The 25315-nt window shown below is 39.2% G+C and overlaps 2 protein-coding genes across 5 annotated transcripts in view; one reads left to right on the top strand and one right to left on the bottom strand.

Moving 5' to 3' along the window:
- Nucleotides 1-21273, top strand: part of LOC149727134 (uncharacterized) — a 37753-nt gene extending 16480 nt beyond the window's left edge. For both annotated transcript variants that reach the window (XM_089890486.1, XM_089890487.1), the window contains exons 4-18: nucleotides 275-354; nucleotides 680-823; nucleotides 5856-5918; nucleotides 11504-11578; nucleotides 11698-11842; nucleotides 12081-14528; nucleotides 14811-15670; nucleotides 15890-16155; nucleotides 16439-16682; nucleotides 16930-17076; nucleotides 17356-17508; nucleotides 17890-18098; nucleotides 18473-19220; nucleotides 19474-19647; nucleotides 19717-21273. In XM_089890486.1, the coding sequence (XP_089746612.1) occupies nucleotides 275-354; nucleotides 680-823; nucleotides 5856-5918; nucleotides 11504-11578; nucleotides 11698-11842; nucleotides 12081-14528; nucleotides 14811-15670; nucleotides 15890-16155; nucleotides 16439-16682; nucleotides 16930-17076; nucleotides 17356-17508; nucleotides 17890-18098; nucleotides 18473-19220; nucleotides 19474-19647; nucleotides 19717-20445 (6485 nt within the window). In that variant the 3' untranslated portion in view covers nucleotides 20446-21273. The remainder of the gene's footprint in view (nucleotides 1-274; nucleotides 355-679; nucleotides 824-5855; nucleotides 5919-11503; nucleotides 11579-11697; nucleotides 11843-12080; nucleotides 14529-14810; nucleotides 15671-15889; nucleotides 16156-16438; nucleotides 16683-16929; nucleotides 17077-17355; nucleotides 17509-17889; nucleotides 18099-18472; nucleotides 19221-19473; nucleotides 19648-19716) is intronic.
- On the bottom strand, nucleotides 21108-25219 carry LOC149727133 (alpha-(1,6)-fucosyltransferase-like). Of its 3 annotated transcripts, XM_089890530.1 has the most exons (10): nucleotides 24645-25218; nucleotides 24483-24585; nucleotides 24339-24421; nucleotides 24097-24253; nucleotides 23911-24019; nucleotides 23492-23729; nucleotides 22992-23235; nucleotides 22585-22785; nucleotides 22121-22274; nucleotides 21108-22038 (listed from the first exon to the last, which is right to left on the bottom strand). In XM_089890530.1, the coding sequence occupies exons 2-10, from the start codon at nucleotides 24563-24565 to the stop codon at nucleotides 21712-21714; spliced, it is 1596 nt and encodes a 531-aa protein (XP_089746656.1). In that variant the 5' UTR covers nucleotides 24566-24585; nucleotides 24645-25218; the 3' UTR covers nucleotides 21108-21711. The 3 variants fall into 3 exon arrangements, with proteins under 3 accessions (XP_089746656.1, XP_089746657.1, XP_089746655.1); XM_089890531.1 differs by having other exon boundaries at nucleotides 24097-24247; nucleotides 24483-25219; XM_089890529.1 differs by having other exon boundaries at nucleotides 24483-25218.
- Nucleotides 25220-25315: the final 96 nt, after the last annotated feature.

Below are 25315 nucleotides of genomic sequence, written 5' to 3'. Positions count from 1 at the left end.
GTGGATGTATCTAATTACTTTACATGCGTGACATGACATCACCAGATAGTTAAATGTGGAAGTAACTATTAGTATGTTTTACATATATAATAATACCACAGTAAATTACGACATTAACCATTAGTAACATTTAAGCCAATAATTAACCCAGCAACGGAAATAGACGTTGAACTGATTAATCTTCCAGCTAAAGTGGCCAATTAAAACAAGCCAATCTTGTGTTTGAGATTATCATACAATTATATTAAAACATTTAAATTTATGCATATTTCAGACCGTAAAAGTGGCATTTCACAGTCACCACTCACAAGTTTGGCAAACGGTTCAGATTTAGATGTAAGAGGAGACCTTAATGTAAGTGTAACAAAAGTTTCTTTAAACATTTCAAACTCTGAAACACAAAAGAATGAAGAGTTACCATTTAACTTAAATTACAATTTTAATGGATTGTTTAAACCCATCGATAGTAAGGATAACTTTTGCCCAATTCAAATCAAGTTCGTGACCATTAAAAGTAATTATATGGCGCCTCTGCCAATCATTTAATATATTGTTTATACAACTCAAGGTTTTCATGACTTCCCAGTCTGATTTTATTAATTACCTCTTAAAAATTTGTTTTTTTTAACTTTGACACATTTTTTCATACTTGTGTTTGCTTATACTTGTTTTGCTACAGAATTCTCGGAAAAAGAGGAAAGCATGTGGACATTGTGGGCCGTGCCAACGAAAGGAGAACTGTGGTTCATGTATGAACTGCATCAATCGTGCCAAAGGCAAACAGATCTGCATACACCGCAAGTGTGAGGTTTTAAAAAAGAAGGTAAGTACATGTGTGTCACCGATAAACAAGTTTTATTAATTAGTTGGTCAAAAACTCGTTTAAATTTTAGTGGGCATAAGAATAGCTATGTTTCCTGCTAGTGTTTTGAGAAAAACAGACAGGTTGGAGTTACAGCAAAACATGATGAATATTTTTATTAAAATAATTGTAATTTAAATCTTATCATTCATGTATGATGGATATATCCTGTTGAATTTCTTATATAAAGTTATATTTTGTTTTTGCTTGGTCCACTTTTAGTTAAATAGAGATGCACTTAATTGCGGTTCACAAGTGCCAATTATGTAATATCTACATTGCAGCCTCGAGCTACTATCTAAAATATACCAGAACTACTTAATATTAACTTGACTAATGGTACAAGTTATGTTATTTGTTTTCATTAAGTGTAGAAACCCAATTCAGGCCTCTTAAACAGGCTACCATTAAAGAGTGGCACTTGGCCTATTTAAACAACACAGAACAAGCTTTTTTGTTATTATTATTGGTTTATCTGGGCCTCTCTTAGCTCTTTCGTAATCCATTGTGTCATGGCGGTCATTTTCTTCCCATATCTATTCATCAGCAGTTGGGAAAAGAACCTACGAATTTTATTTTTCTTAGACCCTTATTTGCTTTGTTGTTATAGCATAATCGAGACAAACATTTTTCTCTTTCATTATCTGCCTGTTATGAGTTTGTTGGTTTATGTTTCTTTGTCCAAAGCGACTCAAATGACATGCCTTCACTAATAACTTCATTGGGCTGCTATTTCAGTTCTTAACTTTTTTTTTCCGGTGCCGATTTCTCCTCCCAATTCAGCTGCCATTTATTGGGGATTAAGACAGTCATTTGTATGTAGGTGGTAGTTTAAGTAAATTCTACACATAACTATCACGGAGTATGTCCATTGTTGTATAGGCTATTTCTCATTCATATAAATTGTTGAACTTAATAGCATGTGTGATGTGTCAGTTTATTAAACCACTAGAAATAAATAAATAGGGCAATAGGTATTGTTATATTTCTTGTGTAAATGAAGCAAAACAGTATTGAATGCCCCTTTGTCCTTTTCTGTAGGATCCTATCCCAAAATCACGATTTACCATAAATAAGCCTATTTCTGGTTGAATAATTGACCTTAAAATAGCAGCGTCAATGACTTTTCCATGATATGAGTTTATCCAATCATTGCTTGTTTGTTATGTAACTGTTTACCATGATAACAAGAACGAATACGATTTTTGAAAAGCTTAATTGGATTTTACTCCAATCTGATTACAGTGCTACACACACTCAGGATGCCTAACCATCTATTTGCCTGTAATAATGAATTAATAATAGTTTGCGGTCAGGTTTTACTGCGATAACAGATGGCTTCACGTTAAAACACTTACAAACATGACTTGTACTTTGCCAAACATGATCGCAATTAGCGTAAACCAACTTTTCATTAATTAGGACCAAAAATAAATTGTATATAGCGGTTTAAAAGTTGTATACATAAAATTGTTTATCTGTTTAAAAATTAAGTATAATACATTTTTAATAATAAATTACGATATATTAATATTAATTATGTGCGGTTAGGTGTGAATTAATTTTATCATTTTGTTTACACTAACACTTCATTTTCATTGCGTTGCAAATATTGGTAACATTGGTGAATAAGGATTGATTGCACATCTGTTGAAGTGGCCCATTCAGTACAAGTGGCCCAGTTGACCCTATTAGCTTCTCCACCACTCTAGCCTGAACCTTGCTTTCTCACAGCCACTTATGTTAGGATTGCTTTTGTTTCCTTTCTACATGATCATGATACACTCGCTTATAAACACAAAGCGTGACGATTGCGTAACGGTTCTGTTATGGCAGTGGAACAGTGTATCAGTATCGCCTTACTACACAGTACACACCTCGTATTTTGTTACACACGGGACTAGGTGGGAGTTTCACCTTATTTCCGCTTTGAGAATGTACAACAACTAACATAAATAAAGAAACATCTCCTATTTAAACAATACCGCTGACCATATCATGTTTTTTAACAGTTCAAGGGTTTCTACTTACAGTAGAACTTAAATAAAGACATAACGAATAAAGTTAATTAAATGTTGTTATTGTGCTTTTAACATACTTGACAGCGAACTTTACTGAAACAACATGTCAAAAAATATATATCACTTATTAATTTAAACCACATGGCACATATAATGAATCAGACACTTATATTTCGTAATTGGCATTTGTCATTCTAATAAAAAATGATTCATAGAGTAAAGTTAGCTCAGTTTAATAAACGCAACCAACCAAATAGGCTGTTTCATAATTTGTGTTTTGCTTGTAAATTGAGACTTTTGACATTCAATCTTACATATCACTATTTCAATAGCGCTAACAGGTCTCGTTCGGAATCGAAACTTACTAATTTTCCGTTAGGCCAAAAGTAGCGCTTGGAATTTTACTTTACATGAAGCATAATAACAATAATGAGCGCTGCCTATGATAAAGCACTGTGGTATGTCCAATTCATTTGTTCGGGGTGATCCTTCAGAAAGAGAGAGTATGAGAAATAGTTATAATAAAGAGAAAAGCAGGAGAACTCCGCAAATACTCCATCCCACTTTTTTCGCAATGTTTTCTCCATCGCTTATTTAATTGAAAACTCTGTCAAGAAACAACCGAAATTTATTTTGTGTAAACACTGTACGGAGTACAGTGTGTGGCAGCAATCTGGCCTAGTTACAAGATATTTTTTGACCAGTACACCCATATTTCAGCAATTGGCGCCAATGCATTTGATCATAGCTTTTAATAAACTGAATGACGTATTAATTTAACCACAACAGTCGGACATGTCATTTTTCGTCTGATTTTATTTCAGTGATATTTCCAGCCCAAATTATCGATGATTTGATAGCGACGGTTTCTGCCTTCTAAATGTTTGTGACATTTAGACAAGGCTGACTATTTGTAATATCTCATTCCATTATCTGTTATTCGGTGCATTGTTTCTTGACCTTAAGTCAGCCATAAATCTTTTATGTGTTCGTTGTGGACGCTGGGAAATATGTAAGCAAAAGAAATTGGGGCGGTGTGCTCCTTTTCTTAGTGGCTCCCTGTGGGATCCAAAGAATCAATGATCATTGGCCTAATTATGTGTATGCAGAAAAATGATCAAGAAATGGCATATTCCCTTGTCACTCGGCTGCCATAGCTTGGCATGAATGACGAGCAAGTAAAATCATTGGACATATTTACCACACATAAGAATAAATACACCGCGACGCGCTGGCTGCGTTCAGACGTAAAACCTAAAATTTCGGTCGTCGGTATCTTTCAATTCGATCTACTCTCTTTGTGTTTCTCTGTCACCACGAGAAACATTTGACGTCATATTGCCTCACATCAATAATAAATTGGTTAGTGAGTAAACTGTACCCCGACAACTGACAGACTTTCCCGTTTTTGCCCATCGGCAAAGGTGTTGGAACAGCGCCGCCGGTACACCCTTTCTTTTGGCACTGCGCAATAAAAAATATGCTTATCGTGGGTTTAATTACAGTAATTGATTTATCATGCTCGCCGTATGTTTTATTCATGGTCCTATTCACGTCTCCTCAATAAAATACCGTTCATAAACGCTGTAGATTCCATAAAAGTCCCAAATCGCTTTTAGAAAATATATTCACAAAACATATATATACTGAACACGTACTAAAAATTTTAAATTAAATCATCAGCTTTTATTCATATTGTTTTCCTACAGTTTCAACAATGACGTAATTTCTAGGCACTTTTCCTGTTGCCTTTGGCCGCTTAAATTATCTCGTGTTTGTTGTTTCTATTTTATCGTTTATGCGGTTCAATGCAGTCTGCTTAATATTATTGTTCCGCTAGAGTTACGTGCTGCAATGTCTCTATTGTTTAGCAAAACTTGCCTGGAAACACTACAGACATATAACTTGTGTGACAGAATGGTATGAACTAATTTTCTGCGCCATTAGTCGGTTTTCTCTCCGGTATGTGCCAGTGCATACAAATGTTTTGTTAAAATTTTCATCATTTCTAAGTCCTTTTAATATTGCGTGTTATTTTGCTGAAAATGTCACTTTCATGTTATGAGTAGTACATGTAGTTGAATACGTTTAAACAGACATAAAGCTCGCGTGCCGTTTCCTCTCACGCCCTTTCAGTCAAATTTAATTAATATTTCTCTATCGGCAATTACTTCTGTTAATGTACGGCGTTTGGTGCGCTCCTATTGAAACCAATATAATACAATGTCGCGTAAACGTCGACTGTTTGCCTTTATATTATGTTCATATGATTGACACAATACACACAATAGCCGTATCCACACACGCATACCGTAAAGGAATTCTAGCGTTTTAATTAAACTCATAGAGCAGCTTATTCTATGTACTATTTCCGACTGTTTACAGGCAGATTCTTTATTTACCCGTTCTTTTTATCTGCCCTATAAAACTGTTTCGAAGGAGTGTGTTTGTCGACTCGGTATAACCACTCTCCACTTAGTAAGTTTTGGGTAAACAAAAAAAACGAAAAAACTCTCAAATGCAACATTCCGTCGCCGCAACGTCACCATGGTATTACTCTGTTCTTTCTTTGTGTCAAAATTTCCGCGTAATCAGCTAAAAATACCTCACCGTGTAAGACATACACACTTGGTATTTCAGCACTGTACCATTTGTTGTCGGAAAACAGAGACTCTCTTGTTTACGTGCCATTACTTGTGTAGCATTCGCTTTTTCGTAAACTAATGTCTCCTTACCTTACGTCTTGTTTTCCCACCACCCCAAATGCATAAGATAAACGGTTTTTAATTAGCACTGCGGTTTCTTGGGTTTATTTGCTTTTCGTATTGGCCGAGACACCACAGTTAACTATTGTGTTGAACACAATGACGTAAAGCAACCGCCGAAAAGTTCCCAGCCGTATAGTTCGCACCTGTCGAATAAAACAGATCTTAAATTCTTAAAATAATTTATAATATATGTTTTTTTAACAGCCTGGGACCTCCCCCTACCTGCCCCCAACAGACTCCGCTCCTTCGAAGCAAGAAAAACGAAAGGTAAGCTTAATTTTTCTCATATAGCACTATCGCTAAAGGCGTTGATCAATTACTTTGTATACACGGTAATAAACCAATTTTTGCGGCCTAATAATTACATGTACGAAAATGTTATGTAATATGGTCACAAATCATGTAGCTAAATACACACCCTTGAACCTTGCCCGCTTGTCCGATGAAATCAAGCTTCACTTTGTAAAGCAATGTACCTAAGAATCCCGGAATTTAAAACAAACTCAACTAAGCCTAACAGTCGTTATATTTGTGTATGAAAATCCGGCCAAACGCCGTTTCCGGGTATTGTTTTAGTTTGTCACTAATCTCTAAACACCACAACACATATGGGCTTACCGCTATGGCGATATTTAGCTCAGAACATCGTTTTAATTAAGCGCTTGTGCAGTGGGAAATTACCGGGTCTGAATCAGTGAATATTTTAGCGATTATTATTCTGTTTGTCACTAAATTTTTTAATTTTTGCTTTGGTAAACCATATATTTTGTATACATATTTTTTGAGTTGGTAAAGCCCGTGTACCCAGTGAATCGCTACCACATAAATAAGCTATTGTTACGTCACATACAGACATTTAAACAATGGCAATTGTGCTAGATGTTAATTTAAACGCCTTAGAAATGTTTTACAACTGCTAGTATTCTCCGTATTGTTAGCTTTTTATAAATAAATTATAAAAAAATACAGTTAAAAGTAAACCTGCAGAATTAGTGCTTTCATTTTTAAAATTCTGACTATTTTGGTTAATTTAATTGCTATGTTTATTTATTTGAGTAATTATTACAACCGTTGACATGATGCGTTGGTTAAGACTGACTTAATTGCCCCCTCTAGCGATTATAAGTTTTCTGCGTCTTCGCCAGCATACGGTGCTCTTTACCCACCGAATACAATGCTGTTTATTTTTACCACTCGATTTAGAAGTATTCATTGTATGCATTAGATTGGATATTAATATCGTATGTGTTATTGCCAAGAAATCCGTAATTTTTATTAATATTTAATTTGGGTTTGAACTGTAACTTGCTCATCTTGTGTTTAATTTATTGACCAAACATACATGGCATCTCATTTGAATTTAAGCGCCATGAGGCCGGTTGTAATTTGCGGCGTTCACTGGTCGCGAAAACGACTAATTGTCGCTAAGTAGTCTGGCAGACCGCAAAACACTTCAGCAGCGAAATCGCAATCGAATGGCTGCCGCAAAAGTCCGCAATCGATTTGCCCTTTGTGTGATCTCGTAACTCGTAGTGGGTCTCGGAATATTTTTGCGAGCTTATTCAAGTAGTGAAACACCTTTTGTTCACTACGTTGGGATGCGTACGTGCGTGGCAAAGGCAGTTAGTCGTTTTTTTGTCTCTTACTTTCTCTCGCTACACCGGCCCTTTTTCTACCGAACACAGAACGAACGGTTCGTTGCTGTGGTTGAATTTACTCGCCCATTCGGCTCTCTCTATAGCGAAATCGGCCGCGTGCCTTGCGTATATTCTTTCCGCTTTGTCATAGCTTGAGGCATATTGTTCTGCGCAGGCTTACTCAGCGTCGGTTGTGGCTATTATTTCGTCAACGAACGACCGTAAAGGCACCTCTGGCTAGGTAGAATTAACAGCTCAGCAAACTAGTATGCGCAGAAAGTCGGCAGGTCTGTTTAGACAAAAGCATTACCGTACTAATGTTAACACGTTGTCCAAGCTCCCCTTTGCTTACAGTCCGAATACGTTAGAAAGAACGCTGTATACGTTGTATAGTATTTAAAGTAGTGCAGGTTGTAGCAACCTTATGTCAATACACAGTGTACTGTGCTGCGCCCACGCCTCAATCGATTTACTAATACGCATCATACGTCGAACCGGGGCGCTTGCATCTCTACACCGCACACACGCTACCCGCGATGCGTTTTGCTATCGTTATCCTTATTCAAACAAGCCTAAATCCGGTCGCAGCAAGCGCGCGAACGTGTGTGCGTCCAGCCAGAAGGATATCCTGCAGGCAGAAGATGCATAAACAGCTTAATAATAGTCTTACATGCTTTGCTTTCGAAAACTATTTATGCCAAGTTACTGACCAATTGACCATGTTGTAGTATGTGTGTAATATCAAACGGGCATGTCAGCAAAAAACCTTCTTGCAAGTCATAAAAGTATGCAGGGTTTGATCTTTATGGTTTACTACAGTTTGTAAACACAAGTACATAATACAAGTGTAGTAGCGCGTCTGGTCATGAGCTTTTATATTGTTTGTGTAGGTGATAATACTTTCTCTTCATTTACCAGACTTGTACATATTTAGATGTAAGTTTATTGTTTTTTATTAAATTTTTTCCAACTCAGTGATTGTACAAGCCTTTGTTTGAATCCAGCATTTTACTTCTACCTTTGTGAGTTTTATAAGTACTACATTTCAACTCAATTTGGAATAATAGGATTAACCTGCTTCTTTTCGCAACTACAGTGAGGTAGGCATTACAAAAGAAAATGTGATACTTTGGATTTAATCTCGTGTCATCAATTGTGTTTCTGTTTTCATTGAAACAAATTCCTAAAACTTTAAAATTTTTACTACTTAGAATTTTTGGGAACCGGAATTACGAATTGCAAATCTAATATAACAATATGTCATACAGTACACGATGTAAACAATATATTTAATTTTCCGCCTTATACCCTGAACAATTGTACCGTAATATTTTACTATTAGTTTTATTTATCTTGGATAAAGTGTTGGGTTTAGAACTCTACTCTACCATGTGCTATATCACGTGATTTTGTTTATGCGCAGTGAAAAAGAGAAAAGTCTGCCGCGCTCACCTTTGAAAAATTCTCTTCTCCAATCTTTATTGGATATCTCAATTAATTACATGCGTTGTCAACTCGTTGCGCTAGAAATATTAATGACTATTTCAATAGTCAAATAACATCAACAAGCGTTGATACTATTGTGTGCGCGCTTAAATTACTAGCAATATGTGCGCGCTTATTTAGATTGTGTTTCGAGAATTTAGGCTCGCGCTGTGTCAATACTTGGGACATTTTGGATACCACAATCTATTTTGCCCATTTTAATTTTTAGGTTTCAAAACTTTTTGTGAAATATTTGTTTTAAGAGACGAAGCTATTCTGTATTAATGGAATGTAGGATGCATTGTATGTTTAATCTTGTTTACTAAAAAATACTTTCCATTACGTTATCGCATACAAGTGTTTTTCTAAGATACTTAACCCATTACCACAAGATTTTTCCCAATTTCAATATTAGTATATAGTAAATTAGTTTTTGTTTCCAAAACTTGCCGTCAACACATAGTGCGCTGCAGTGCAGACTCAATATTTAATGAAGTGTCAGTCAAGTATTCTAGTGACTCAGTTGTAATCGCATGGCTGACTGAACTATCGCAACAACAAAGCGGTAACACTCAAAAAGGAGAACGAATATTAATATTTGCCTAACAATCGCACTTAAAAACCTGTAGGTGACTTTTTTAGTCAGAATTTAGAATATCCCCATTTAAAATTTAAATTAGTTTTTTCAAAATACAAACTTCAGTTTTAGAGGTATTACAAATTACTTAAAAATAAATATAAACTTTATTCCCGCAGATATAAATTAAAGTTTTAACATCTTAAAATTTCGTCTCAATTTTATCCCGCAAGATCGTCTTCCGAGAGTACGAAAGTAATTTGAAACAGCACTTTTTAACTTTGTGAGGAAGCAACCATATATTGTTCTGTTTATTTGGCTTTTCCTCACCTGCGAATACCACGTGCAGGCATTCTGTATCACGTGGGTTTGTTTACCGATGTTAGCAGCATGCCGTTCCCACTTGTGTAGAAAAAGCTCGAAGAGAGAGAGAGGGCGTATCAACCGCTTAAGTTCATTCTACTATCGCAGTCTCATTGTAGTACAGCTATCGCATGCTACCAATCGATAGAAAACCACCGCTCTAATTTAAGGTTAAGGACTTACTTATACCTGTATTCCACAGCCTGTTTTTACATGAGTAAATTGTCAAAACAGCTTTGTTTTATTTTTTTTCTCGAATTTTTTTTATCAACACGGTGTAACTTGTGTCATTTTAAACATTAAACTGAACCAATTATCACTATAGTTACGCAATAATAAGTTGTATTTGTATATAATGACACTAGATTTAAAATGTGTTTTGTTGAGGTATAACTGTTATGGTGCAGGCAAAGAAGTTAATATTTCTATCATTTGTGCACGTCAGTTTGTTTGGTGTTCGTTTTTATAAATGTATTTATGTACACACATTCCCCAAGTACCTGCAACAGATATCTGTATATTTGTAAAGAACTTAACAATATTAATTTTTCTGGTTAAAACCAAAATTTTTAACATTGAAAAAAAAATTTTTCAACGAAGTTTAAATCAGCCTAATTGTTCAGGAAATACCAATTAATGGTTAAAAGTGGGCTGCAAATCAATCATGCTATCCTATCAGGGACTAGCCATTTATAGTTTACAATTCATTGGTCTGAGAAAACCTACAAAAGTACTTGCTAGTCAACAACGCCCATTTCAGTGCGCCGCCATTCTCTTTCATTATGACGTCACAGAATGGTCTACTCACGTGACCGATGTCATCGATTTAATGTTTCACTGGCAGCTGTTGGTCGAGCGGCTCTTTGCCTAGCTAGTGCCTACACGGAAAGACTGCAAATCAAGTTGCCATTACCGGTGTAACGTTACATCCTAGTTAGCAGACACAACTGGCAAAATTTTCCGCCATAAGCTTCTCATTGCGAAATAAAAGGGAATGAATTCAGCACCATCTTTCCGCAGTTGTATTGCATTTACATTGACGTAAGCCGTGGTGTTTGTTGCGAACAACTGACGACAAGTAGAGGCTTGCACTGCCAACGTTCGTATGGGCTTTTAAAGTTAATAGTTCCGCGTAAACGAACTGTGACCTTCCAGTCTGTTCTTGTTTTCAATTCGAGTTGAAACTGACGCGAATCGAATTCCTGGCGATCACCGAGTGTATTAGAAAACGCCCAGACACAAATGTAGCTAACTCGCGTTGCTCGAGCATCTGGTGTGCAAAAGCAAATGATGGCTTAATTATTAACGACAATAGCAACGAGTAACACGGTCTCACGCACATTTGCTTGGTTTCCTTTTCCCACTATTGTGGCGCACACGTGTCGTAGTATGTATACCGCGTAATCACCTAGTTAAAAACCAGCCTCATTTAGCGCGACAAACAACGACAAGAGTTCCCGCTTTGTAGTGACGCAACAGCGCCACCAAACGTTCGATAATCATCAAAACTATTTCCCTTTATGAACATTTAGCCACGCATCATATTTTACTGCATATTTGCCTTTAAATCTGCATATACTTTGTCCTAAAGCAAGACTTTTAATAACAATTACTCCAGTCCATTACGGATTGTCTAAATATTCAGCCATACATTACAAAAAATTTTAAAGTATTTTCACCCAAATAGTCACATATACACATAACTCGTGAGCTGGCACAGGGTGTTATAATAACTATATTTGCCCTACCAAGCAGGGATAAATAAGTTACATTCTTTCATCTATCTACAGGAACTTGATGAATTTTCCTCAAATGAACCAAAGCGCACTAAAACAAAAGAAGCACCTACTGATAACCTACCTCAGGTAAAAACCATATTCCGAAAACTATATACACTTTTCCGAAATTTTCCATATATGCCAAATTAACTACAAGTACAACTGCCTCTTACAGTATTTAATACACATATAATCTATTTATCCAGGGTTTAGTTCACCCAACGTTGCACCCTAACTTTGCTGAGTTTGGTGAACTTAGCAGAGCAGTGAGTCATCACCCAACCCCATCCAACCAAGACCCGGATAATCGAAATCTATCTCAACCTAACGTGTCCTCAGAAATTGGCTCCGGTAATTAAACCAAATATCTTTTCTTATGAATGCTGGTGTTTTAGTATTTTTTTTTTTGATTGAGTTTGCCATTTAAACTATGCTGACCTGAATAACTTGCCAATTCATCGTTTTTCAAAAAATATTAGTATTTTTTTAGCTTTTTGTGTTAAAATGTTTTACATTTAAACTGACATGAAATCAGTCTTATGGTTTACATATAAGGTTCATCATCTTTTAAAATATTAATTTCTTTTAGATCTTCACCAGCAGCCCTTTTACCCTGAGCCTCACAGCGGAACGTTCTCTACAAGTGTGATCCCATCAAGTGAGTCCTCCAGCACCGATCCTCAACATCCAGGAGCAGGATCAGCACCAACAGAAGAGTCAGATTTCATCAACCAAGCTCTACAAGCGATTGAGAGCAACATCGGATCATCAGGAGCAACAGAACCGCCTTCTAATAACTCCTTAAGCGACACTTCATCTACTGCTTTGGGTAACTCATTACAGAGTACCCCATCCAACCCCCAACCCCTACAAAGCCCCCAACGACGGCCATCGCAGGACCCAAACTACGGTTGGGACCACGGAACAAAACCAGGTGCGCCAATCCCAGTTGAGCCACAATCATCCCAGCTTTCAAGTTGCCCCCCACCCCAAATTTTACCCCCAGGTCCAGGGCCAGGTTCTGGAGATTGTGAGCCTTCTGCAGGTGTTGATCAATTACTTAACAATTTACGAAAGTTCAACGCCCCCACATCATTCCACAACCAGGCAAGTCCATTGAAGGACCACTCCAAATCATCACAGCAACAACAGCAGTACATTAATGCCAACATTGGCCAGCAGAAGAGTTATGCCACAGAACAGAATATACGCGAAAGTGTCCCTGAAAGCCAGGCTTCGATAAACACTTCAAACCCAAACGTATCACCTCAATTTCCCACCCACCAACCTGCACCCAGCAACACCCCACAACGCCCAGGTCAAACAGAGCAACCAAGAATGTATCAACCCAATATTGCGCAATATCCCGACCACCCCCCAATACAGAGAACCTCAGACCCATCTGCTAGACTTCTCCCTTATGACCAGCAAAACAGAGGTTACGGAATGAGCAACCAAATGTACCAACCAGGAACAAGCCCAAACCCTTCCTACAGCGGCCAAATGTATTGTAGCACCAACCCAAGTATTACACCTAATGGTAACAGTAGATTTCCATACCAGCAATCCAATGTTCAAAGACCTGATTACCCCAACAAACCAGGAATGGGGCAACCTGGGTCACAGCGATACCCATCCTACCCCAACCAGCCCCACCAATCTCACCCTGTTTACCCGAATGCGCAACTAAACTCCCGGCACCCAGGTTTGCAACCCCAAGCCCCATATCCAGGCGGGCACCAACAGTACAACCAATATGAACACATGTCCTCATTCAATGGACCTAACCAACCACATATAAATCAACCGGATAAAATATCACCTCGTGTTCCACAATCAAGAGGACACTCTAGCGACAAACAGTGGAATTTTCAAGCCCCACCCCTAATAGCAACGAACCATTCATCAGTTAGTAACCTTACGAGCCCGCACGAGTTACAGCAGCGGTCTGCATACCCCCACCCTGGGCGAAGACCCAGTAATACCCCAGGTGAATGCTTTCCTGCTGTCCCACCACGTCACTTATCAGGCCAGTCCATTGGCAGTGGAAACAACAGAAGTCCAATGATGCAAAGTTCTCCTGCAGGAGTTGTGTCCCATAGTCCTTTTGCTGGTTCAGCAGGCAGCAGTTTAAGGAGCCCTATGTCGAACCTGATGGGCAACTCACCTGCTAACATGCCACAAGGACAGACCACAAGTCCTTCCCAAGTCAGCATGCCTCACCTAGCGTCATCTCCTATCACTTCTAACGTGGCAGCTCCTCAGATTCCGCACCCTAGCGGTTCAAACCCCAGCGGAGGCAGTTCTGACCCTGCGTTTCAGCGCAACATGCAAACCTATCGACCCTGGCATGAACAACAAGACCCAAACGCGAGGACACTCGGTAGTATAACCTACCAAGCGCACGTCACCCAGACACCTGCGCCTTCAGACGCGTACGTTCAAAAACTCGATCCTATGGGTCAGTCGTCAATATCCCCAGCATCGAATCATTTTTTAGCCCCCCCTGGCAGCAGTCCTAGTCTCCCCGCCCACAAACACACGCCAAACACCCAAAACGGAAGTGTCTCGCACGGAAATCAAAGATTCCACGGAGACCTTGCGTTTGCTGCTGCCAGGTCACAAAGAATGGTCGCTGAAGCCGACCAAGTGGGCCGAGCAGACGAGCGGGGGCGTTTTGACGCACAGAAGACTTTTTCCGAAACTATGAACTCAGTACTGTACGGGCAGTCCGACCCGGCGAAACCAAACCCGCTGCTTGGCGAGATAAAAACAGCATCTTCGCCCACGGATCCGCAGTCCACTATTTCGCCTGGTGAAAGCGGCTACGATTCTGCTGACCTCATATCCACGGTCGACAGCCAGCGAAATATGTATGACGGAACAATACAGCAGCGTCCGTCAGCCAACACTGACCTTCAGCAAGCAAAAAACTTGCATGCGGCCTCGGCGGGATTAACCCATCAGCAGGGGTCCGAGTTTGAGCAACCTTCGTCAAGTGCTGCACCCACCAACGTGCATTGTACGAAGACAGAAGGTATTTTTATCAATCACTAAACGATCGCATTATTATATTTTATGTTCATTTTTTTATTTTTTTGGGGCAATTTTCGTAACCTATTATGTTTTAATATACACATTCTATCTCACTTTATGGAATAAAGAAAATGAAATATAAAAAAACGGCCTTTTTTATTACCGAGTCTTAGAAATAGAAATAGCAGGTTTTTCTCAAGTCCTAGCCAATAATTTTAACGAGGCCTAAAGTTTAATGTAGTTTGAAATAGCATGCAAATTAACACTTGTTGCTTCTACACAGGATGTAATACAAACTCCAACCTGTTGCCTGCCGAGGCCGCTGTGACGTCACGTTGCAGCACGTCCAGTATAATTTCCAATGAAGCACGTTCGCATAATCTACCTCAACTACAAGCTACCACTTGCAACGGTGGCCCTATTCACACCTCCCTACGACGTGCCTTCACCGCACCAAACTTTAGTTCAAGAAGAAGCCCAGTGTCCAGAAGCCATTCGGCAGACTGTTGCACACCTGACAGCGACACAGGCTTGGACAGTACGCTTGAAACAACGAAAAAGAAAGTCCTGTTGCGTAGATACAGCAGCCAGGGTATAGGAGCCCTTGAAAACATTGTGAGGGCCGTAACTCCTCAACCCTCTTCTACTAATACACTCCCAACACAGAGATTACCCCTACCACCCAACCATATAAGTAGAATACTCCCCAACTTTATCCCAGCTACAAAATGCGAGCCTTTTCCTTCACCCACCCAGTTCCCAACCCCAGCATACCCAACCCCTACCTTCATGCCTTCATTTGAGACACCACCACGAACCCCATTAGGTTGCACGCCCCGTTCAACGAGCTATGAAAGTACAAGCTCTACAAAGCAACCTACCTTTGCCCCAGAGCTCCTAGCTACACCAGGGAAATTATCGTCTGACGAATTACGTGGTAGAGCCGTAACATACAAGGGCACGAACGGAGTCGAGACCAAGAAGCATATATTCCCTCGTTGTACGTGTATACCTGGTTCAGATGGTTTAGAGGAGCTACCACCATACTACACACACATAGGAGCTTCCCATTCTATACAAGGCATTCGAAAACTCTTCGAAGAACGCTGTGGCTTTACGGGACGAGCCTTGAGAATAGAAAAGGTAAGTTAAACCAAACATTTTTCTTACAAGGAAGTAATACTAAAAAACTGTTTAAAATTAGTCATTTCAAACTTTAATTTCATCATGAAATGTTTTTTTTTTATATAAATGTACCTTTAAAATCGGTACTATAGTGTAGTCTTTTCCACGGAAATGCTAGGCTACTGTTTGTTTAATCTATTCAAAAAAAGGTTTTAATATATTTAATGCCCACTACAGGTTTGCTACACTGGTAAAGAGGGTAAGACTTCACGTGGATGTCCTATTGCAAAGTGGGTCCTCCGTCGTTCCAGCGAGCAGGAGAAGATAATGGTAGTGTGCAGGCAGCGACCTGGGCACCGGTGTATAACTGCTGTTATGGTGGTCGTTATAATGCTATGGGAAGGCGTATCTCGGCCTCTGGCGGATTTCAGCTACAACAAATGCACACAACTTATTCCTACCAATGGCACGGCAACTGAACGACGCTGTGGAACAAACGAAGAGTAAGATATCAACTTTTTATTATGTTACTTCTGATATTTCCTGATAATGTCTCTTATTTCCAAATGAAGTCTTGTCGGATGTCAGACGAAACGTCTGAGCCGTTAAAAGAATAACTTTTTAGCGAGTAGTGACCCAACTCTGACCTATATCAGTGCACCGTACCCAAAGTATTAGTCTAAAAATTTGTAAAAAAAAAGGTTACTCTTGTTATATGCAGATACTCTTTGTTTGTCTGAATCCTAAAACCAAGTTCCGTTTACTTAACCATTGATTATTTTTCAGACGGACTTGTGCGTGCCAGGGCTTTGACCCAGAAAAAGGTGGCGCGTCTTACTCATTCGGTTGTTCATGGTCAATGTACTACAATGGCTGCAAGTTCGCTCGTTCTACAAAACCAAACAAGTTTAAATTAAATGGTACCAAAGATAGCAATGCGGAAAGCTGCGTGGCCGATTTCTGCCAGCGGCTAGCGAGCGCAATGAGTGTCTTGTATAAAACGGCTGCACCTGACGCACATATGAATCAGGTATTACAGTAGTTGTATAAAAAAATGAATGATTAGACGTTATTTACCATCGCGTAAAGGGGTAGTATCACTGGTGTTATGTTTCATATACCCCATGCCCGATTACGTGTTAACGCAAATGTAACTTAGTGGGCGAACATTTATTTTTACCTATCATTTCTTCATCCTTAATTATAGCGTAACATTAAAAATGCTAAAAAATTGTTTTTTTTTGTATTTTTATATATTATTTTATTTCAACGTCTAGATTGAGAGAGAATGCGAGGGCCAAGAATGCCGCCTTGGTTACAACCCACCCAACGAAGGACGGCCGTTCAGTGGCGTCACTTGCTGTATGGACTTCTGCGCACATGCCCACAAGGATCAACATAACATGGAGAATGGGACAACTCTGGTAAGCCCACAAATCCAATACTTAGGTTATTAATTCAATAAAATTGCGTCAAATTTTACCTGGAAATTCACATGAAAACACCAAGAACCTAAATCCATGAAAAAACTTGCAAAATGCAGAACTAAAAACCTTAAATCGTGGTAAATGACTTAGGAAAAAAAGGCACTTGCCACCATAAATTTCGATTGCTATAAACGTTTTTTAATAACCCCACAAATTTTGAGTTGGCCAATTTTTTTCATCAAAATGAACCCAGTGTTGACCATTTTTTTCATCCAGGTTCTGACACTTACCAAACCTGAGCTTCGCGTCATTGGGCAGAAACCACCAGACGAACAACTACATGTTCTACCTTTGTATAAACTCGATCTTACGAACGAGGAAGGGACGTTTGAAGGGGTGGGGCAGAAAATAAGAGAAGGTTCTATTGAGGTATAGACAGTTTCTGTTATTTTATATTGAATCGTATATAACTACTTTTAAATGAATAAATGATCCTTATTTACTTTATTATTTATACGCCTCGTGCCCGCTCACGAGTAAGTAGCATATTTTACGCTGTAAGTGGTTGCTTCTTTATGATTAAAAAATTAGGCAACCGATTAGTGATCACTGGATTGGAGCAAAAATGGGATGTCCAATTGTCAGTTATACAAAAAACACACAAAGTTACATACGTGGTAACTCGTAAGCTAGCACTAGGTATAAGAAAAAACATCCATGTTATAAAACGACTGTCGTTTTCAGCCACGCGAGGATAAAGCAAGCTACATTCATTCAATCAGAATATTTTAAGTTCCTTGTTGTTCATAGATACTGAACGGGTTTAGACGTCAAGTTCGTCTTCGTGACAAACCTGTAGGAACCTGCAAACAACGAAAGCAGAAGCGAACTAAAGATGGTTTGGACGTAAGCCCAGTCAAGAAAAAAAGGGGACGAAAACCTAAACGATCGCTGTCAATGGAAAACTTAACAAGTTTGCCAGCTATGGCAACAACGCAACAGTGGAACAACCAACAATGGTAGGTTTATTACGTCACATCGGTTTGTTTTTAGAAATGCGAATCACGTATACGATTACAGTAATGCGTTTTATATATTCGTGACCGCCGCAGTTTTTTAATATTGGACGTGTAACATTCGTGTTGCCTTTATATTTTCAATACTCTAAAATGATACACCGAATAAGATGGGACATGTTTTCATTCTTGTTTTTATCCCATTTGGTAGTAAACAAAAACATTTCAAGAAATATAAAACCGTATCCTCACGACTCCGATAAAGCGTTGTTAGTCGTTCAAACCACGATAAACAAAAATGGGTTTTGGGTGCTAACGGTATTTATTTTACCCCACCGTACCATACAAAATATATAACCTGCATATCTTAATTTCAGGTCCATCAGCCCTTCTGGTTTAAAAATTCCTCCTTCGCCACAAAAATTTGACCCCAGCACCTTCAAAGACCCCATTCTCTCCCCACCGCCACGGTGGCCGTACCGTAGACACGTCACGCAATCTGACGACAGTAACCTGCCGTCTATAGGTAGTTTTTTCAGCCCAAATGCTCACGGAGCAAAAACGCCCCAAAATCAATCGGTATCCCCTGCTATATTTGGAACTCCGCCAGTCACACCTCAAGCCCCAAGCCCAGCGCCATCGTTTCAATTCGGTCGACGTCTTTCGTCCACTTCACCAAGCATCGGGAACTTTCAGCTCAACTCGCCGCAAAACACAGCTCTAAACCCCGCGTTCCGTGCGCCTTCCCCGGCCACATACACGGGCAAGATGCCGCACGGTCACCCAACCCCGTTACCATCATTAGACACAGTAATGCATCATCCTTTCCACCAAACATTCGCTACAGTCAAAAGTGAACCATCAACCGACCAAGTCGCTTACTACCCACAACAGGAAAACAAAATCAACCTAAAATCGTACGCTGCTGTTAAAACAGAAGCGGGTTCTGCTTTCCCCACCCAATCGTACCCCCAACACCCCCAGCAGCCCCCTAACCTACAGTTCCAGCAACCCCAGCCCCCCTACCCCACCCCCCTACCACGTCGTGATGTTTATTCCGACTCAGAGGAAAGTTTCATGGACCAGGACATCGGTGGAGTGGCAATTGCTCCCGGCCACGGCTCGGTTAGTATAGAAAACTAAGAAGCACATTTGAATTTTTGTTCTCCGTTCTAAATTACCCGCATAATCTGTATTCTTTTAAAACTATACTTGTACAACCTTTTTGCGTGTAGTTATGTGAAAATAATTATTTCACAAAAACTCTTCTCTGGTCTTAACCTGCTCATACGGAAAATCGTTATTAAAAGTCACTCCCTAGCTCGTAACAGCAATATAACACCCCCTTATAACCCTAACATTAACTTATTACCAACAGGTTCTCATTGAATGCGCAAAACGTGAGTTACATGCGACCACCTCGCTTTTGTATCCAAACCGTTTCCAGCCTTCCCGAGTATCCATGGTGTTCTACCAGCATAAGAGCATGAACTGTAGGAACCACGGCGCTGCAGAGTACGGTTTGAAAGAAGCAAAGCGCAACCAAGTCAAGGTATGTTATTGTTCACAAAAATGTTTTGGTTAGATTTTTGGCCGAAGTTTACCGACGTATTCTCACCAGGCGGAAAAGGCGCAAAAAGAGAAAGAAGAGAGAGAAGAGAAAGAGCGAAGAGACGAGGAGGAGAAACAAAGAGTAATCAACGAAGCAGAAAGCCTCATTGCGCGTCTCAACCCCCATTATAAAGCACCGAACCCCCAGCCATCCACTTTACCCCAACATCACCCTTACCAATACCCAGATGGTTACCCCCAGATGCCCCAAGTTAAACAACGATGGCCCAATCCCCCACCAGTATCAAGAACTTTCCCCATTGAAGGAGAATTGCCACGTGTCATGACGTCACCACGAAACATGCCACGTCTGATGACATCACCAACAAACCAAGCCCCTCATCCAACCGGGGGAATCCCTACAAGTTCACCTTACCCCATCCCTCAATACTGTCACCCTACCCCGCAGCGAACGGTAGCAAATTACCCCGAATCGACCACACCTCATTACACACCCTCTTATCACCCTACGCAATCACCCAGGACTCTCCCACCCTTTTACAACAACAACCCCCACCAGCCCCCTAACCCCCCTTCCTATTCCCAATCCACATACACAACCCCACATTTCAAACCCCCTTCCTACCCTACGTCACACCAGTACCCCCACACTCAAAATCCAAACCCTACTTACAAAACATACCCCCAACAGCCCCACCCCCAAGCCCCCTACCAAATCCCATCCCCTGGAGTTCCCCAAAGACCCCCACTATATTACCAGTACAACTACCCCGGCTAGCAGCCTCTTATTTCAATAAGGTGTGGTTCTAAAGGCAGAGATCTTTTATTTTTCTACCTTTCCAAAGTACACGTTGCTCACTTTTTGTACATGCTTCATCCGGTTCGTCCTACCACGCACCATTTTATATACTCTGTATATTTAGTTGGTCAGAAGAAGCTTTTTTATTTCGTTTTCGGCGTTGTACAACAGCGCCAGCACATCCAGAAACCGTGCAATACTAGTTCGTCAATGACAATATATCCAAGCAAAACGCAAACACAGACTAAATATACTGGTGCCAAGCGGTTTTCATAGTTGCCATTTTCAATTCGCTTTCAATTCAAACGGCCCGATATAAGACCGCCTTGTCACCCAACATCAATAATATGCTATTTTATTTATTCCCCACCGTGCGTACTGCTGATACCGTGTCTAAGGACTGCGTTTCATTTTTTCGTTGTTGACTTTAAATTTGCACTGCGTCATTTTTGACACGAATCTTGGCGTATTTTCTTTTTCCCACTTTATTTATTTTGTGGTGATCAACAAAGCGAAATCAACGGAGCATTTATTACTTTTGGAAATGAAATATCTTCTTTCTGAAAAATCATTTCTGAATTATTTTTGAATCACTACGGTACGAATTCCACCGTTTACTTTCCGTTTATTTTGTTGTTTCCTTTTTAAATCGGTAGCGGTAGTGTTTTTAGATCTAGTCTGTTACCGATGGGGTTACTGACCTTTTATCTGGTATTTTTTTTGACTCATTTGCTACATTCCCGTGTTTTTTCTTATACCGATGGTTGATTACACGGCATCGATTACAAAACTGAATATTTCGGTAAACTTCTCTTTATTCTGTGTAATTCTGCCGTCAAAACGGATACGCATGCTTTGTATGAATATTGGAGTAGACTTGTAAGAGACATCTCGTTTTATAATGAAGAACAAAACTACAAAACTTCGCTAACTACAGGTGAATTTACATCCGGGTATTTTCGAGAAGTATCGCAAATAGGAACAAGAGAGCCAGACTTTAATAAATAGGCATGTTCTTCTCTGATAAGTATACATAGTAACAAGCATATGCGTAATGGACCAGCTCGGATCCAATTCCTACGAGTGGAACTCTCCTTAGGGTACCAGCCAGCATATAGAATAAAACAAAACCATTACATATTCAACTGTTGTTTTTTTTTCGTCCTATTCGGTTGTAAACAAAGAGTATTTACAGAAGTATATAATCGTAGGCTACCACACGACTAAAAGAGCGTTGTTAATTGTTCAAAACACCAAATTCAGTTTACCATTTTTAAGTGCAAAAGGCGGAGGTATTGCTTGTACTTTGTAACTTGGGTATAATTTCCAATTACCAGCATCACGCCTAACTTTATCATGGACATTACCATTAAAATAACCGTTCCACTGTTGGTACCCAGCTACTAACATGCCAGGCCGTAAAGAAAGTTCCCCTTCCACATTATGGCTGTATAAAACTCGTTGTACATCAACTGGTGCACCAGACACGCCGTATTCCGCATCCAATGAAATCACTCTATCTGCAGCATTCAGGTGTAAGGTTTGCATATACTCGTATGCAAGGGTTCCTACCTATAAGACCACGGTTTAGCCATTGAAATATAATGGGGTCATCCCACCACCCTACTATACTAAGCCAAAATGTCTAACTTACCTCTGACGATAAAGTACAAACGATAAAGTCGCACATCGATAGAATGTTAATTTCGTTTGCAATCTGAACCAACCCATATGGTGTATCTCGTGTTGCTTTGTCACTCGCGCGTTTCGTAAATTGACTTTGTCCAATGAACACGTATCCTTGGTAACTGTATCAAGAAAATGTTTTTAAAAGCAAACCGTCTTAATGTTGGACTCTAAATTTAGAGTTATTAATAACCAAAGAATATGAGTTGCTATAAGTAAAATGGTAGGAGGGTGGGGAAAGATGGGACACCTTTAGCCCATATTATCCAAATATTCTGATCGTGTTTTAAATAATTGACAACGGGTTGTGAAGATACGGTTTTATAATTTTCTTAATGTTCTTTGTTTAATGAGAGGAAAGGATAGAAAGAAAATATGCACACCATCCCCCAACCTACTTACATACGCTTGCAAATATAGAAAACATATTACTTGAGTGTCTCGTTCCAGATTCCTGGATCATCGGTCGCCAAGTAAACTCTTCGTTCTACTTTGTTTCTGGAACCTTCCATAGCTTTTCGCATCTCATGTTTACCATACCATTCCTCGACGTGTTTCATGTAATCACTGAATAAATGAGATCTCGCGTATTCCCCGACCAAACTTAGTTTGTCAGATCTTCTTATGTGTAACCTTGGAAAAGTCACGGAATAAAATGTCATATTGCAGATAAAGTCGGATGGAATAAGAGAATATGTAACACTATTTTAGAGTCGTGAGGATACGTATTTATAATAATGTAAAGTTTTGTAAATATTCTTTGTTTGCTACGAAATTGGGACGAGAAAGAAAATAAAACATAAACCATTTTACCCCACCCTACTATATGACTCACGTACCCAACAATTGGTCTTGTAAAATCAATTTTTGCGGCCGATTTATTCATTGCATCAAAAAATTCTTGTGTTGGTCTAGTAATGTAGCGGACCAGTTTCCCGGCCAGCCATGCTTTAGGGTTTCCATGAAAAAGTTCAACTGAATTCCATAACTCGTCGGTAAACACTGAATAACGACGGAGTGCAGGCATGGTGCAATGCTCACTGAATATATAGGATAGCTCGTTCACCTTTAAATCGCTGAATGCTGCATCAAACATAATACAATTCATATTTTTACTTGTTGTTATATAGGTATAGTACTGTGGGGTAAGTCTGGATATCGTTAGCGCTTAAATCCCATCTTTCCCGATCTTGTTTCAAACAATTAACAACGCTCTTTTATGGTCGCGAAGCTACAATTACATCATTCTGTGAATATTTCTTGTTTACTACCAAATGGGTCAAGAAATACATGAAAGTGTCCTATCTTACCCCAACCTACTAAAGTGTAAGTTACTTACTTTTTACCTCTTTCCAGTCCCCAGTTCGAGGCGAGCAGTTTTTGCTGTATGGTTGTAAAAGCTTCTTTAAAGTTGTTCGGGTTCCTAAGTAAATTGAACCGGTAGAATAAGTGAAAAGGGTCTTGTTATTAGACAGCGCCATGTAGAATTGTTGCAAGATGTTATGTACCATGCATCCGTAACCACAGAGTTCCGGGTGTCCAAATAACTGTCCACGTTCGTTGCAGTTATTTGGGTTCTAAATGAAAACGCTTAGAATTCGACAAATGAAAGCCATAACAAAAATTGTCGTGACAATGCCTCTATCGTAGAATAGATGCGGCTGCATCTATGTGTAACTTATCCTTATTCTAAATATAAACCAAAGTTTACTTACATCTAGAATATGATTTGTAAAGTTTAGTCATTAAATTAATCACCTGGTGACTTTCAATTAGATCCGACACCAAATTGCTTGTTTTATTTGCTACATCAGCTTGCCACGTTAGATCCAACGATTGAACGGTTTCTAATTTAATTTCTAAAGCCCTGAAAAAAGCTGATTAACTCAACTTTTTTAAAATAAAACCACACTACTTTAATAGTGCGTGATATAAGTTATATACCAAATCCTTTGCAGCAGATCTTTCTCAGCTTGGTCAATAGATCTTTTGCGATCGTTCGAACTTAAAACTCTCTTAAACTCAAATTCAGTGGCCTGCCACAAACTTTTCAATTCTTCTTTAATTTCTCGAGCATGTTTTGCCCTCTTTATTTCTGTTTCTGTAAAATATTAGTGAACCAGAACCATCTCCTATATTGACGATATAGTGTACGACCCGCACGATCATGTCACAGCATTACTCACCTGTTGGTCGCTGTACTGATACGACCGTCCTTATTTTGTGAACAGCTTTTTGCTTCGCGCAAGACTCAATTTGTTTTGAAAACCTAAAATGTCAAAATTTTATCTGTTTTATGTTTAAATTATATCTCACATAAACTGACTTACATAAATGAGACTGCCAATTTATAAATGAAACACCCAATTACCAAGACAGCTACAAAAGCAAAAACTTTTGTGTTTCTTTTCATACCTCTTTTGCGCACAGACGCTGCAAAACGTAAACATTCAAGTTTAACCAAATTGATCGAGATTCCTATTATAACTCACTCTATATCTATAAAGACATAGAAGATATACTGAAAGACAAAAGGGCGCACTCTCCATATGCGTTGGATGCGCTTCCTTGATCGCCACTCCTGAGTGCTGCTTTCAACTGATTTCTCGGTAACTCGCAATATTGCCTCTGTTTTGAATGGTTGAAAAGACTCATACTTCGCCTGGTGGGGCAACGGCAGTTGTTATAATACGGAAGTTCTGTCTTACATACCTCATGTCCGTTTACGAGTTACCATGTATGTAACTTTGTACGTGATTAGTTGGGGGTAATATATCATAGTATACTGTTAGTGTGCTATGATTATGTAATATATATGGCTCGTATGTCCGCTAGGTTTAGCCAAAGTTAGTATAGACCTATACCCAACTAATCTCCATACTAACTTTGGGTTTAGCGACCACGCTTATTTTCTTCCAAATAAATGTAAATATGTTTTTAACGTAAGCGTGTTTTAACAACTGTTGTTTTGTCGCTATATCCTGTCTTTTCGTTTAAAATATTTTTAAATCTTCGCTACCGTAATCGAAGAGACCAATAAAAGTTATTATTATTATTATACAGTTTGCTGTAGACATACAGGGGCCAAAATGTTTAGATATTTTTTTCGATGCTCTAAGCGCATCCGCTTTAACAAGTAAATAAATAAACAGCGCGGGAAACC

This window comes from Ciona robusta, chromosome 12 (assembly GCF_009617815.1).
Source record: "Ciona robusta chromosome 12, ASM961781v2".
In the NCBI taxonomy this organism is placed as follows: domain Eukaryota; kingdom Metazoa; phylum Chordata; class Ascidiacea; order Phlebobranchia; family Cionidae; genus Ciona; species Ciona robusta.
The sequence above is the reverse complement of the archived record's forward strand: the minus strand, read 5'-3'. Positions and strand labels throughout refer to the sequence as shown.

Coding starts and splice junctions, on each gene's coding strand:
- LOC149727133 (XM_089890529.1), bottom strand. CDS start 24,565: ATGAAAAGAAACACAAAAGTTTTTGCTTTTGTAGCTGTCTTGGTAATT. Junction 24,254..24,338: donor ATCAGTACAGCGACCAACAG/GTGAGTAATGCT, acceptor AATATTTTACAG/AAACAGAAATAAAGAGGGCA. Junction 23,730..23,910: donor ATCTAATTGAAAGTCACCAG/GTGATTAATTTA, acceptor GTTTTCATTTAG/AACCCAAATAACTGCAACGA.